The sequence below is a fragment of the Perissodus microlepis genome, chromosome 12 (genome assembly GCF_051167445.1).
Source record: "Perissodus microlepis isolate ML-2025 ecotype Zambia chromosome 12, ASM5116744v1, whole genome shotgun sequence".
NCBI lineage: Eukaryota > Metazoa > Chordata > Actinopteri > Cichliformes > Cichlidae > Perissodus > Perissodus microlepis.
The window spans coordinates 10844950-10861520 of NC_140472.1; the positions used below are offsets into that span (position 1 = coordinate 10844950).

General features: G+C 42.2%; 1 protein-coding gene across 1 annotated transcript; it reads left to right on the top strand.

The window, feature by feature from the left end:
* Window positions 1-6962: 6962 nt before the first annotated feature.
* Window positions 6963-15274, top strand: rflna (refilin A). Its single transcript, XM_084946871.1, has 4 exons — window positions 6963-7311; window positions 7425-7768; window positions 11917-12026; window positions 12129-15274. The coding sequence occupies exons 2-4, from the start codon at window positions 7550-7552 to the stop codon at window positions 12460-12462; spliced, it is 663 nt and encodes a 220-aa protein (XP_084802997.1). The 5' UTR covers window positions 6963-7311; window positions 7425-7549; the 3' UTR covers window positions 12463-15274.
* Window positions 15275-16571: the final 1297 nt, after the last annotated feature.

Consider the following 16571-nt stretch of genomic DNA (forward strand, 5'->3'; position numbering starts at 1 on the left):
CTAAGTCTGCATCATGGAGTATATCGATAAACACAGTTAGCCGCTGTAACTGACACGTTAAACAAAAGTCAGCGCGCGTGTTTACCTACTTACTGTTCACACAAAGCAAAGATGTCAGAGGAAGAAGAGTGCAGGTGAATCACTGATTACAGCTGAGAGTGGATGAGCTGCTAACATGCAAGGCCAACAGCTGTGGAGCCCCGGGGAAGTCCAAGTAAGGGGGTAGCAGAATGTGCAAGACTGCACAGAGCAACACAAACACTAATCAGCTCAGTCCAAGATCAAGTCAAGACATATTTATGTAGCTTCCTCTAAAAACAAGACTCTCCAATGGACAGAGCTCAAGGCAATATATGTATATATGGATAGATCGATACAATACATCAGGGTATGATTTAGGGTCCTGCGTACATTCATCATTTGTACCAGCAGCAGATTGATGAAAGCATCTTTTAGATCGAGGATGTCATACTCATTTTGCATTGTGGGCCTTACAGCTCACTTTGATGTGGGGATGTGAAATGGGTTGGACTCATGAATCCGCCCTCTCTCTCAATGTGAAATTTAATTACAAACCGAATACCTCAGATATCTGAATATAAGGAGAAGTGCAATTTCAACAGTATGTCTGTAGTACATGAGACATCTGTCAGCACGACTCTTTGTGCTTCAATAGTAAGAAAAGGGAGCTGATTGGCCACACTGTCCTGGAATTATACACAAGAAAGCTTTTGTTAGCTCACAAAAAAACTACAGTGGAAAAACAAGCATTTTTATAGTAACTACTCTGGTGTCCATGGGGGAGGTCATTATCAATAGGGAAAATGGTAAAACCTATAAAACATACAGTAAAAAGTCCAAAATGTAAGTAGGTCTTTACATTTACCAAAGCCACCCAGTGGGCTGAACTGAAGTTTTTGCCAGGCCAATTCTGGCCCCACTGGCCTTGTGTTTGACACCCATGCTTTAGCTCAGGGGTAGGCAACTCCAGGCCTCAAGGGCCGGTGTCCTCCAGGTTTTAGATGTGTCCTTGATCTAACATGGCTAATTTAAATGGCTAAATTACCTCCTCAATATGTCTTGAAGTTCTCCAGAGACCTGGTAATGAACTAATCATTTGATCCAGGTGTGTTGACCCAGGGTGAGATCTAAAACCTGGAGGACACCGGACTTTGAGGCCTGGAGTTCCCCACCTCTGCTCTAGCTGTTAATACAGTGACTCATAACTGCGGAACTGATAGGTTGCTTCTACATATTGAGCCATTGTGTTGAACTTTTGCTTCCTCCTTTTAGAGTTGACAGGAATTTTACACTAAATGCTTTTACTTTAGACATGTTCCCTGGGGGTCCAGACACCATTTAAAGGTTCCGGGAGAGACCATGTGTTAAGAGAGTGTGGTGAATCTTTTTGTGCTTGGGTTTTTGGGTTTTTATAAAATTGGGTTTGGTGTAAAATTAAAGTGTGAAATATTTATTAATATAAAAATGTGAAATGTATTTATGTATTTATTTATTCAAATTGGTATATTGTATACTGTGGTGGAAGGCTGGCATTTAAGAATTTACCTGAGAGTGGAATAATAGTTTAGTGTGTGACAGCTGAACATATTTAAGGCTGCTGGTTGTCATTAGAGAAGGTTGATTGTGCTGTGAAGAAGCTCGACAAGTGAATTGTTTGTAAGGAGAGCTGTATGGCAAATAAATGCTTTCTGTTCCACTACATTTGCCTTGGTCCATCTCACTGTGTTTCCAGCCGCTAAGGGCCACCCTGTTACATCAAGTCAACATGAAATTGTGGGGAAAAAATCCACACAGAGCTAGACTGACGCTCCAGATTTGAACCTCTTGTTTACATTTTTCTGTAGCTTTATGAGGTATCTTTGAGTTGACCCCTAGTAAAGAAATATTCCAATTTCAGACCGTCTATATAGAAGAAGAGTTTAGAAAGAATGGAAGGAGAAGAGATTTAGTGGAGATAGAGGAAGTCTCTGTACATTAATAAAACCAGATGCAGCCAGGCTCCTGAGAAGTGCATTTCACATTGAACTCTGTGGTTTGGATGGCACACTGAAAGTCAGCCAGGCTCATCAATCATCATGTCAAAAGCTGTTTCTTTTCAAACGGGCGGGGGTAAGGCTATCAGAGGAGAGGTGCAGCGGGGCCACATGAGTCTGCTGAACGAGCAGCCGCCGTTTACGTCTATACTGTGTGAAAGGCAAACTGGAGAAATGGTCACCTATCTGCAACATGAAGAAGATTCACAGCTGAGTCTGTGTGTGGAAACAACTCTGACGTCCCCGTCAGCTCAAAATAGTCGTCCTGCTGGGAACGGCCCCTCTGTGCCTTGTTTACACTGAGGGCTGCGCCGAAGCAGGCACACACCCCGTCACGAACAGTGAGCTGCACACATTCGAGACAATATGCGTCTCAAAGGTGTCACAGTGAAAACGTGAAAAATTGGTCACGGGGGCTAAATGCCTGTTGCTCTGTTGTTGCATGCAAACAAACTCGCACAGACACACCTGCACCAACCCCCCTCCTCGTCCTGCTGTTACTCTGGTGCAGTTCGTACAGCTGGCTTGGCAGGGTTGTGTGACTGCGGAGAGAATGCCAGAGATTTCTGCAGATCAGGAATGTGTAAGAGAGCGAGCCTCTGAATCTATGCAAACATGTTTGTGTTCTCCCATGTGTGTGTGTGTGTGTGTGTGGCAGGATGTGAGGAATGATTGCCCTGTGAGGGGGAAGGATGATGGAGTACTTAAAAAAATGAATCATCAGCCGACAGCTTGACTTTCCTCCCCCACTGTGTCTGTCTCAATGCCTCCTGGGATCTCCAAGCACTCAGAAACTCAGGAAGAATATTGATTGCAGAACTCTTCAATCAGCTCCAACAGAATTGGGTCAAAATGGTAAAGGTGCCTGTTAAATAACATTTACTGAATAAATTGAAAGGATAAAACAGGTATGCAAATTGCCGTCCCCAAATATAATAATGGAGTTAATCATCTCCCTGAACATGTGATGAAGGACATGGAAAATACATTCAGTTTGGTCATAAAGTAACCTCCTTCTTGTCAGCTGAACTAACTTCCTCTTTGTAAAACCTGTAAAACCAAACAATGGGCACTGAAATATGCCGGGGAAATGAGCTCTGATGTTGTGTTTGCATGTTAGAAATGAAGCTAAACTGTGTCAAACTGTCTCAGATTTATTTGTAACATAGATACACAAAACAACATTAATGTAATAGTCATAAAAGTCTATAAGAACCTAATCAATATGTTTCTAAAGAGGATGTTTAATAACTTTGCAATCAGTTCATCCAAATAACAACAAGGTTTTCTGGTTGCTATTTAGTTATACTATTATTATCTCACAGTTTATGCCTTTGCAACGACTTACAAACTTGAATTTGAACAAACCACAAGACTTCTGTCTGACCATAAAACACCTTGCTATGCCATGCACAGCAAATTAGCATAAACACTTTATATCAACTGTCAAGCACGGTAGTGGAGGGATGATGATTTGGGCTTGTTTGCAGCCACAGAACCTGGACACCTTGTAGTCATTGACTTTACAATGAATTCCTCTGAATACAAAAGTATTATAATCAAAGATAAGGTCATCTGTCTGACAGCTAAAGATTTGCCAAGACTGTCGTGCAACCGGCACTGCAGCAAATCTACAGCATTGACCCAAAGTCCATACCTCAACCTGAGAACCCAGTTCTCATGAAACTATTCGATTCCACATTTCTATATGTAAGACAGCTTCAGATATTCACTTGCAGACTAGAATTAGATAGGCTGATTGCGGGTTTGAACTGATCTATCAATGCGTCCACGTGCAGCATGGAGAAACCGACCCATGTGTAAAATACCAAGATAAAATTCCACCATGCTCACTCCTGTTATTTTCACAGCTCTCTGGGTTATCCTTCACTGAGGTTGCAATTGAGTAACTCCCCCTTTCGGCATGCTCACAGACATGCCTGCACCCACGAAAGGGCTCATCATCTGGGTCCCAGTGTTTTACGGCTAATCTGTACCAGATCTCCAAACTAATCCTTGGAATGTCTGAGGATCAGCATCACTGGGCTCTTAAGGATGGACACGATGATACAAAAACACACCTGATGCGGGGAATGCTAGTAAAAACCTCTCTCCACGGTTTCCTGCTGCGGCTTCCAAACAGAATACATGGAGGAGGGAAAACAGTTCTCAGCAAACAAGATTACAGCTGTGCAGGCTTAACAGGCATGCCATTAAATATATCTTCCAGACAACAAAGGCAAACACAGAGTTATCTCCGTTTTTATGAGAACTGAAAAAACAAACGAGGAGGAAAAAAAACCCCATCATGCATGATTTCCTGGAAATCTGTGGTAATCACCATGAAGAGCTGCTGGACCATCAAAGATACAATCAGCCACTTAAGAGTCTGTGCAGTTCTGCACTGGCTGTTATTTATGCTCTGATTTCCCTTTTGGCAGAGCTGCTGTTTGTAAGAGTATGAACAGAGAGCGCAGACATTATGCGAGGGAATGATCAACAAGGATTCAATTCAGTCTCCTCTGTCTGACACAGTGACTGCTGCCTGTTCACTCAGGTCTGCTTTGTTTGTGTCTGTGTGTGTGTGTGAGAGCAACTCATTTGGTTGCTGCTGGATGGAGAGTTACCACCCGTCTCCACCCAGTCCTGAAATATACCAGGCAGGATAGCTACAGACATGCAGACACACAGATCTCCTGAAAAATAATGAATCACTCTTTTCCTCACTAAATGCTTTCCAAACAAAAGCAAACTGCTTAAACAAAGCAGCTGACTGAGCATTTCTTCACTTAACTAAACACGACTGGCACAAGGATGCTTCTTGACGGGACAGGATTATCTTTGAATATATCTGGGGAACTTTTGAATAGCTTTGTGTGAAAAGCTTTCCATATTTGGAGGTTTCATCCAGCATGTTTTCAAAACAGATTGTGTCAAAAACGATGGTAGATAACACTATTTTGTTTAGCTGTCGGACTTCTTTCTTCTTCCTTTTTGCAAATGCATGCCTACACATGTCTACATCCACAAAATACTTTGTTAGATACATCACTTGGACCCCCTGTTGATTTCAGAACTGCTGAAATTCTTCATGGCATAGATGTAGTAAAGTGCTGGAAACATACCTCAGAGATTTTGGTCCATAGTGATATGGTAGAGTCTCACAGTTGATGCAAATTTGTCAGCTGCACACCCACAACACAACTCTCGTATTCCACCTCGTCTCAAAGGTGCTGTATTGGCCGTTTGAGTACAGGGAGCTCATTTTTATGTTCAAGAAACCAGTTTGAGAGGATCTGAGTTTTGTGACATGGACTGTCATCCTGCAGTAAGCAGGTATCAGAAGATGGGTACACTATCCTCATAAAGAGATAGACATGGTCAGCAACAATACTCAGGTAGAGTGTGGCTTTTAAATGGTCCTCAGTTATTAGTAAGGTTCCAAAGAGTTGCAAAAAAATATCCCACATTCTGACCCCACCATCATTCCTCTCTCCAAGGTTGTCTTTAAGATTGCACTGATGTGTTTCACATGAAGAGCGTTTTATTCATCTTCAACCTTACTGGGACTTAAAATTCAGAGAGGTCTTTCTTTTCTAAAGCTATAAAGGATACTAAACATTACATGCAAGTCTCAAAGGCTAAAAGTCGGCATTGTAGTTGGTTTATAAAGCTTTAGCATGAAAGTATTTAGAAAGTTTCACAGTGAAAAAGAAGATTATGGGAAAAATATTGTAACAATACCGGCATTGTGTGTTTGAAAAGGATTGGGGTGAAAAAAAGACTTTTGAAGTTATCTAAAATACACTTGGAAAAATATATTTTCATGTTGGTGAAATTGCAAGAAAATGTCAGCAATACAAGTTTCAACCTGTTGAATCACAGCAGTAACACAAAAAATGGATAACACCCGCTATACTAACAATGCTAACAGCAAACTAAACTACTGTGCTGACTGCTCAGTGCACAGACAGGACTTACACCAGTTACTGTTTATGTATGAATGGCTACTGGGCCCTGCAGAGGCCTGTGAAAAAATAAGCTGGCAATGGTGCAGATGATGAAGGAGAATTTCTAAACGCATTTTTATTTAACTTCAGTCATAAATCAATGAGTGATTTATTGATTTGCAAAACATGAGTAGCATGTATTAATTGTAAATGACCAATTCATAAATACATATTATGCAAATGCAACTTAATCTCCAAAAAATGATCTAAAACAGTGTTGAAATTGTATATATTTATTCGTTTTTATTGACACTTTTGAACTTTTTTCATGACATGAAAACCGAGAGACAGGAAGCGAGGCCTCGTGGGGAAATGAATGGGAAAGAATTTATTGTCCGAAATTCTTCCATTTTATTTTTATGCTTACATTTTTTTCACTCTTTCTTTGGTTAGGGTGAGGCAACAAAAGTATTTGGGTGAGGTCTCCAAAAAATACAAACATGCTTCATCCGCACAGACGCACAAAATTGCATTTTGTGACTAGTTCATGAATTGCCACGAAACGGTGCTAATAATTAATAAAAGGGTTGCTTTGCTGATTAACTTACAATTAATTATTAGCTATAACCAAGTGCAAACGCTGAACAAGTGCCAGAACAATTTGCTTATTATACTTATTTGTTTTTAATTTTTTCTTCTTCGCCAACATTATAAAACGACTCCATCACAGCATCTGTTCTCGTTACTAGCGGATGCTTAATTACTTGTCCCTACCTGCTAATTATAATATATCTAAGCAGATCGGCGACTGCAGCAGTCAGGAAATTAGATAATTTGCTTAAATGGGCGTCAGCAGGTTCGCAAAACACACCAGCCAAAATGTACGGGAGGAGCAGGGAGGATGTGCTCGCCCCTGTCGGTTGTACATGGAAGTGATCCAGATCATGAGGGCTGGACTAGATCCAGGTACGGAGGGGGGGCCGAAAAAAGCCTGGCAGGATCATTAAGAGGGAGCTCTCCAGTGAAGAGCGCGCACACACAGGGCGCACACATACTGGAACACAAGGTCAGAGCAGAGGAGCTCTCATGCAGCTCGGTGCCAGACGCGCTGTCGACTCTTTGTTTTTTGCGCGAGTTTTACTACGTAGTTGTTTTTGTTTATTTGGTTGTTTTTTTTTAAAAAATTATAAATCACATAATATTTCACTTTGGAGCTGAGTCCGTGGCTACCGTGTGTTTGTTTCGGACTTCTTCGCGCATATTTGGAATATCTTTCCGGATTAAAGTGGATACTTGACACCGCGCAGGTACAGTAAAGTTTGAAGCTGAGCTGATATCAGTCTGAGGGTTTTGTCCAAAGCCTGTGGCCAGTGGTTAAATGTCATTCCCTGATTTTTTTTTTTCTTTTCCTCACTTGCAGAAATCTTCTTGAGAGAGTTCGCACAGGATTGTTTCTGCTCGACTCAGGAGCGCTTCAAGGAAAGAAAAAAGTATTGTGAGTGCGACTGGGCTTCCTTTTTTTTAAATAACTGAGCCGTCCCAGAAATGGTGGGGCACCTACATTTACAAGCGATGGATGACAGCCTCAAAGGAAAGAACCGGGAAGGTCTGCTCGACAGTCCAGATTCGGGTTTGCCCCCGAGTCCAAGTCCGCCCTTCTGCTCACTTTCTCCGGCTCTGATCGAGTCGCGCTCGGGCAGCTGCACGACGCCCGTCGAAAGCCATCATGGATATTATAAGAAGGAAAGCAGAGAAGGGAAACTGGTAAGAAACAAACTGTTGCACTTTATTGTTTTAATACCGCCGTGTGAGCGGAGAGCGGACACTTATTCCTGCTCTTTGTGCCCAATTTTGCACTCAGATGCTTCAGTGACACAATGAATTAAAGGACAAAGGAGTTCATCCTCAGTAATGACGCTGAAGGAAGAGAAACTGAAAACCTGAAAGTCATTTTAGCTTTTGGCCAGAAACAGATTTCACATCAGTCCCCCTCACACAACATCTGGAAGCTCTCTCTCGCTTTCTCTATGAGTGCGTGTGTGTGTTTCTGGAATTCAGTTGCAAACTTATGAATTTGCACTCTTGCTACTGGGCCCTCCACAATACAGTAAAACGTTTTTATTTTTTCAGCCTCGTGCATCAGCTGGGCCCTGAGTCTAACCCTGTTACGAAATTAGGGCCCAGGGACTCCCAGGGGTCCTTTCCAGAATTCCCTCAGAACGATGACACTTATTAACACCGTTACTTCATCAGCATGAATGAAGGTGGCAGGCTGACCAGATCAGTAAATAGTCAAATGTGACCAAAATGATAATGGTATTTGAGGATTTGCATATGAAAAACCTTGGATCAGGCTTTTACTCAGAGTCTGCTGTTGCTACAGGATCGCGACTGTGAACTTGTAGACAGAAAACCAGACTTTTAATCCTGTAAATGAACCATCAGCAGCAGGTCAGTGCCCTCTTTTTGAAACCTGCTGGTTCAAATTAGTTGATTTTTAGGGCGGTACTTCAACCTGTTTTGCTTGTTATCCTAAAGCTATGTGCAGTATTAGCCTTCACAGTCTGTCATGTTGCATTCTCATGGGGGGTGGGGGATTTAGAAAAGTCAGTAGCACAAATATGTACAGACAGTCCCCTACAGGTGCAAAACTGTCCATTTCAAACACTCATTTATTTGGCTATTTTACTCTGACTTTGATCTCTTGCTTAATATTAATATTTTTGTCCATATCTTGCTAGTCCTGCTCAATCTCTGAACACTCAGCCCAGCTCCTTAAAAAGAATAGAATTAGAAGCATCAAAATGAAGTTGCAGGATATCCAAGAACCTCAAAAATCACCAAAAAGATCACTGAAGTCTAAAAAAAAACATCTGGACATCTGGAAGCCAGCATCTTTCTGCATTAAATGCTGTTCACAATGAGTTTAAATGTGGAAGTAATAAAAACTCTGTCTTTATATAGCCTTTTTGATCTTTGCTGTTTCTTGTCTTATCTGAAAATCCTAAATAGCTTCCTGCATTAGCAGCAGTCTTCCTGCCTATATGATAAACAAATGTGCAAAATGAGTCAGACATTGCAGTTTAAGGCAATACTTTGTTTTTTGTTTTGTTTTTTTGCTGGGTAAGCAACATAACATGAGGCATTGTCTCTTCTTTCAAGGCAAACACTTTTCATTGGCACGTCCTGCAGTGAATCACATGACGAGGGTGATTTGATTGAAAATCATTTCCAGGTCACTCCCAGTTCCAAAAGTCTTAAGAACATGTCTGCACAGGCTGAGGTGGCTTTTAAAGTGTTTCAAAAGAGGCCTCAGAAATGCAGCGCTGCATCCTGGGAGGTGCACGACACTGGTGTGTGCTGGGACGTGAAGCAAAAAAAAACGATCATCTAATCCTCTGGAGGTTCGGATTAGAGTGACTCCTCCGCTTTGTCGTTTTTCCTCTTCTTTTTCTTTTTTTAAAGAAAGGAGCTGCTCCCGCTTCTGTCTGTGGGCCTGTTTGAATTAAAAGAGTCAAATATTTCTATCTAAAAAACAGTTTCCCCAAGTTTACCGAGTATACATCTGCTGGCAGGATGAAGGGAGGTGTACCTATGCGCCGATTTTTGTTTGTTTGTTGTCTTTTTACTCCTTCCAAATCTATTTCTGTGTTGTTTTTGTATGCTACCTAAGAATAATCCTCTGGTTCTATTTCGGAGGTGCAGGGGGGGCTCGTTAAAGCGACCTCAGGCCATTGCATAAGTGTTTGATGACCTCTCACTTCTCAAATTAAACACAGATAAATGCTCAGCCAGCTTCGTCCGTTTTCAAACGTGGTTCAAATTCATGGAGATGCAGGATAATTATTCTTATATCTGCATCTTTTTATGTGTGAAGAGATTTACAGGAGCGACAGGATGCATGAAAAGCACATGCGTGGTCGTGTAATCGCGTGTATTTCAGAGGCTGTGGACGTGTCCAGTTCAAGGAGGTGGCTCCAGCTGCTGGTGGATTAGACAGGAAGGACAGGAAGGAGACAGATGACTTTTTCTTACATTTGGCTTGCTGTGGGATACTGATGAGCCTGGCTCTGCTCTAATGCCTCTACTGCTGTGCAATTCAGCAAATTTTGGTATCGATCAAATAGCAAGTGAATACAGGGTCAGTGTCGATACTAATACCAATACTTCAAATCTATAAAGGTAGCTTATGTAAAGGAGAGCAGCGTGTCATGATTTTAGGACAATGCAGTTATTTACGTTTCATAATAATTAGTTTAGACAACATGCATTTTGAAACTGGATGTTTTTGGAGACTACTCAGCTGTCAGCTCTCCAGCTGTCCGTGTCTGTGTCTGCAGCCAAGTAGAATCTGGGCTTCAGAAGGTAGAAACAAAGTATCGATCCTACCGGGCTAGTATCAGTCCGATACCGATACCAGCACTGGTATCAATACTATTGATATTTGGATAACATCCACACAAACACAGACTTTGCTGCAACAAACAGCCTACAGTTGGAAGTCTGTGTTTGGGTTGGCGTTTCTCTCCGTAGCTCTGCATTGTGTGAGTTACTCAGCTGCACACTATTTCTTCTTACGTGGATATGTGCTTCCAGTGGGGTGGTGGTGGGGGGGTGCTGTGCTGTGCTGTGTGTACATGCTCGGGGATACGGCGCCTGGAGGAGGCCTCCCCTCCATTCACGACTGTTTGCTTTGCAGACATTGCCAGAGCGCACCGTCTGCGGCGAAATACCTGGAATGCTCTCCACGCGGGAGCAGCGGTGGAAAGACAATCAGACCCTCGCGCGCTGTTTCCAGGTCACAGAGCAGAAAAACGAACCAGGCTGAAGTTCAGCTTTTTGTTCGCTGCTGCGTGGCAGCTGTTGAAGCGCGGCGCTGTCATACAGATGGCCCCGCGCGGCAATGATGGTAGGCTGTAGGTAAGACGAGCTTCTCGCGGTGATCTGCAGCGCCCTTGGCCTTCTCTCGCTCGTCCCCTGTAGCGGCATGTGCAGTCCAAACCGCAGCATGTGACAGCTTCTCCTGTGTAATGTGAGAGGGAGCAGAGCTGCAGTTGTGGAGTGGTTTGATTCGGACGGGGTTAGAGTTTTAATCGCACGTGTACAAAAAAGGGTTCGTTGCATTGTTGCTGTACCAGCTTTTGTGTCCACTGAAGGCTCCAGAGGGGGGCAGTCTTGTAGGTCAGAGGTCAAGTCACAATCAGAGCTTCAACAGACAAATTATACAACAAAACCAAATAATGGGGGTGTGCTTAAAACAATACTTCAAATTTGTATTGCGTGATGTTTGGAAGAGAAGTGTTGATAGAGCATCTGTAATCCACATGTCATAACAACGTGAACAACCCTGTGTAGTAACATATAGCCAATAAACTGTACAGGTATTGATTGGAGCGTTTTTGACTTCAGTAAGAAGTCAGCTTTAGCTTCAGGAGGATATGGGGACAAATTTGTTAATGGATTAAAAGAAAATGTCTTCAATCAACATAATTAATGCATGCGAGGTAGTGCAGCTAACCTTTTGTAATCTAAACTCATTTTTTAAAAAGCACATTGAGTAACACGCTGCATCTCTACCAGCAGTGGTGTGGGTGTGTTAACCTCCTTAGAGCTGGGATGTTGGAACATAAGGGCAGGAAAAGGAGGGCTACGTTTTTGAACTTTTACATGTATTTTAACACGTTTTACAGCTTTTCCTGTTGATAAAGACAGGCTGGAGAGTGAAAGTGTTGTTGTCTTTCTGGTCTAATTGTTGTAGTACTGGCCTGTACCTTTAAAAAGGCGAGTTGTTGCGAGGTTGAGAAGAAACAGGGTGGGGACTCCAGTGATTTGAACTGGCTCTTTTGGGATTTCTTAACTGGGATGATTGTTTGCTTATATGTGAGATTGTAACCCGTGTTTTCTCTGCACAGCTGCCCTACCTGCTGCTGAACTCCACGGGAACCGACCCCAAGACTCGCATGCACCCCGTGTTCTTTGGAGAAAGCATCGAGGTCAACCCCAAACCAGAGAAGGAAATCAAGTAAGGGCGCATGTAAAGATGTGGCACTGTTTTTGCATCCCTTTCATCTCTTTATTGATCCACTTCACGTGAGTTTCTTAACAGCCACTTTGTCGTTTTCAGGTGTAACTCTGAGGTCAAGTACGACTCCGACAAGCATTACCGCGACCGGGTGTTTTGCACCCCCGTTCCCACGGCTACGTCCTTCAGCGAGACGGTGGTGGCGGTGCGGAACTGCACCTGGAGGAGCTACAAAACCCAGGTGTACCTGGAGCCCCGGCAGAGGCCCGTCAGCTACCAGAGCACCACCATAATCTACCCGAAACATGCCAAGAACACTTACCGCACCACGCTCAACTACAACGCCACAGGCTCCCGTCGTTGGTATGTCTCCACAGTGAAACTGGAGTCAAGTGAGGATACTAGTCCCTGCATCATCTACACAGAGGACCTGTAGGGTCTGGACTGCATCAGCCTGCACAGGAACAAAAGCTATTTTGTGATCGTCCTGGTTCTTTTCACTTTTTTTCTTCTTTTTTTTATTTCAAGGACAAAAAAAACTCACAAAGGCCCACACTGAGAGGGAAATACTTCAAGCAATATCTGGACTCCATGAAAACCCTGCTCTGTTCACCTTTACTGGCCATGGAAGAAACTGCAGTGGCATTTAATAACCTGATTATATTTAGATTTTCTACTGTTGCAGTCTCTAAAAAGAAGGGCGCTGGGTTTCTGGCAGCTCAAAGCTGCGCTTCGGTGGTTAATGTCTTATTTAATTACAACGCTGACAAGTGGCCTTCGCACTACTTCGGGTTCCTTTGCAACCTCAGTGATGGCAATGATCAGAATGTAGATATCTGTGTATATAGAGAAAAATCAAGAATGACTCGTGTTTTGGATTTCAGCCGAGCCTTTGAAAAATCAGTCACACACAATGTAAAGCTTTCTAAATAATGGCTTTATTGCACTTGTTTTCTATATATCACAGTTCTCTCCGAGGGCTTTTGGCACAGCACGGGGGAATTTCAGGACTGCGTATGAAAATTTGGACCAAAGAGCATTTTGAGTGAGACTGCACACTGAGGCAGCGCACTCGCTTATCATTGGACACTTTCAATTCAAGCTTGTGCAGTTTGATCAAGAGAGCTAAGGCTAGAGTCTTTTATCAAAACAACACAGTTAGAGAGGATATATGAGGAGACATGGGATCTCCGTAAAAACTCTCTGTAGCATTATATTTAACTCTGTCGGACTACGACAGCTGTTCATTTAAAACGAACGCATTGGTGAGCGCAGTCAACGATGCAGTTTTGGTGACTGGTCCTTGTTTGCTCTCTAGGAGGTGCTGAAGGGCTGCAAAACAAAAATGAATAAATAAATTAGCAATAAATTAAGAGTTTAATGCTTAAAAAGTGAATTAAAGTGTGGGTAAAGGACCACATCACCTGTAGTTCCAGTATAACTGAGATCAGGACCTTCAACAGTGATTTCCTTTTTTTCCCTGTCTTTTTCAAACAGTTCACTTTTAACAATCAGAGGGAAGTATGTAACACTCCCCTGTCATAATTCTCAGTACAGAACAAACTGTACAGTGGTGCTCACTCATCTGCTTCTCTGTTAGGCCTACAAAACAAACACAAAACAAGAAGCTTTTCCAAATTCACTCTGTGCGGTGATCTTACATCTGTTTTAACTGTTCCTCGTGTTATTGCCAACACTGCTCCACATTCAGTGGAGACAACTCGTTAAGTGATTTCATTTAAAGATTGAGGAATACCTTAGCGAGTAAAACCGTCCATACTTTTAAGTAATAATAAGAATAATAATCGATTTAATCTTTGATGTCGAATCACAACTTGTAGCATACCTTCCAAAAAGCCAGTCTTACACAACAAGCTAAACGAGAGTCTTGCCAATACTGTCAGCTGATATTAGCAGACCTATCTGTGATAAACACATTTGAAAAACAAGGAAGAAACGGGAGAAACACTCTTAAGTTTAACTCATGTTGTGGGTGTTGTTGCACAGTTTGTCCACCAGATGGCAAACTATGTCTGCAGCTTCCCTCCAGGCAGCCACTGGATCAAACTCCACAACCAGCTGATGTGAGCAGTCAGCAGACAAGTAAATAAATAACTACACAGGAAAAATGTGAAAAGTTGGGGGAAAAGGAAATCTGCGAATTTTCAGAAAGTTCTGTGTCTGAGAAGAAAAAAAATATTGGCCGATAAATCGGGATATCTGTTATTTAAATCACCCGATATTGGTATCAGTCTTAAAAATCCGGTATCAGTCGGGCTCTAAGCTAAAGTAACATTTAATTAAGAAAACAGAGCCCTGTTTCTGTTTATCAGATATTTAGTAAAAACTAGCCTGTGTAATCCAACCTCTGTTAAGTCACCGATGTGCAGACTTTATTTAATAAAATCTAATTAACTAGGCGAGTCTAGAATAAACTGAGCATTTCCTTTTTTCAGATCCACGGTAGCACAAAAACTCAAAAAAGTGAAGCAGTGAACCCACGCCACATTTCTCCATTGAGGGTTTCATCTATTTCTTTATGTGTGTCTAATATAAATATATGTACATGTTTTAATTATTGAACATGGCAAATATTGAAACTTCAGACTTTACCTCAAATTTTCTTAGGTATCAATTTTAAGTCATTGCCAGTGTGTGTTGTTGATTGTCAGTTGAGGTTTTCTTTTATTTTCACAGTTTGAAATAGCCTCCGGGTTAAGTGTCAAACGGAAAAGTAAGGCGTGCACGAAGCCGAGGCAATGCATCAGTACTGTAAGATGGGGTTTTTAGAGAGGAAGAAACAAATATAAAGAGCGAGAAGAGACGAGACAAGCAGATCTGCTCTTTCAAAGAAAAAAATAGAGAGCGGCTGAGGAAATTGTTCAGGAGACGTTTTTTTTCCCTGCAAAACAAAGCTCCTCGGGAAGATGTTACGAGTTTTGCAACGTGCAGATGGTGCGAGAAATGTCAGAGACGGCCTGTGAAATGTCAGAGGATGATGAGAGACAGTCGACCAGTGTCGATTGTAATACTTTGGTGGCTTTATGTGAGATCCTTTGTGTGTTTTCTAACACTTGATTTTGTTACTGTAAAATATTTTCCAGTTGTATATGTGGTATCGAGGCACTTCGCAATTCTCTTTCTATTTTTGTACGCCAATCATTGTTGTTATTCTGATCGAAGAAAGTAATTTAAAACAAAAGATGATTATCCTGATGGAATAAAAGACAAGCAGTTCCCAAACCTTACTTCTGTTGTTTTTGTTGCTCATCTGTGATCACGGGAAACAGGTGTTTCTATTTGACAGACTGTACCGCATTAAAATAGAGTCGAGGCCTGTCCATCAGGCAGAGTGTAATGTTAATGTTTTTAAAGCGTTGTCCAAGAGCAGAGGCTGTAAATCAAGGTGGCGATCGTTCCGCATGTTCATCCTCGGCTGGTTTTAAATATCAGACTGCAGCAAAAATAACATAAGCTGCTGCTGCCCAGTTGGTGCGGGTTTTTGGATGGGAGTCTGCTGCAGCCCACATCATCATTCGGCGCCTCATCCGTCTCTCCCGCGGCGAGGCAGCAAACGGGGCATGACCGCACTTTCACATTTAGGACCTCATCTATAAAAAGCTTTTTCTTTTAGTGTGTTAATCCAAACTGTACATTTATTATTTTTAAACAAACCACCAAAAGGGAAGGCTCACCCCAAAATTAATGTTAGAATACAGCTTTTCCTCTATTTGTTTCTAGTGTGTGTTCTACTTTTGTAGACATCAATAGTTGTGGAAATGTCTGCTTCCTCTTGAATACAATGTAATTATTATCAGCTCACCTCATGGTGCTCAAAACGTCAGAGACATGAAAAATGGCTTAGATAACCTTTTAGTGTCAGCTTCCTGTAGGAACTACTTTGTAGCTGCACCTCAGTAAAAGAAAAACTATCATTGTGACTAGAGGCTTGTTCTAGTGAGAGCATGACCAGATATACACATTAATATTGCCCCACCATATCTGAGCCATTTTGGACGGCTGACAAAATAGGAAAACCACAAGCAGGTAAATATACTCTCACTTTATTGTGAAACTTCAAACTTCACCTCAAATTTGATATGTTATCAATTTTAAGTCCCCCAATGAGGTGCTGGAAACATTCCTCAGAGATTTAGTTCATTTTGACGTGACGACATCACACAGTTGGAGATTTGTCGGCTGCACATCCACGATGAGAATCCCCTGCCCCACCCACATCCCAAAGGTGGATTGAAATCTGATTGGAAAGGCCATTTCAGTAAAGTGAACTTGTTCTCACATTCAAGAAACCAGTTTGAGATGATGTGAGCTTTGACAAAAGAAGATTTGCACACTGTGGTCATAAAGGGATGGGAACGGCCAGCAATGCTCAGGATGGCTGTGCTGTGTGGTGTAAAAGAAGTGATTTATCGCATCTTAACACCACCAGCAGCAGCACCAGCCTGAGCTGCAGATGCAAGGCAGAACGGATTCAGCCTTCAGAGATGCTCTTCTGCATACATTCTGGGTCTAACAGTGGTTATC

Coding starts and splice junctions, on each gene's coding strand:
- rflna (XM_084946871.1), top strand. CDS start 7,550: ATGGTGGGGCACCTACATTTACAAGCGATGGATGACAGCCTCAAAGGA. Junction 7,769..11,916: donor AAAGCAGAGAAGGGAAACTG/GTAAGAAACAAA, acceptor TTCTCTGCACAG/CTGCCCTACCTGCTGCTGAA. Junction 12,027..12,128: donor AAACCAGAGAAGGAAATCAA/GTAAGGGCGCAT, acceptor TGTCGTTTTCAG/GTGTAACTCTGAGGTCAAGT.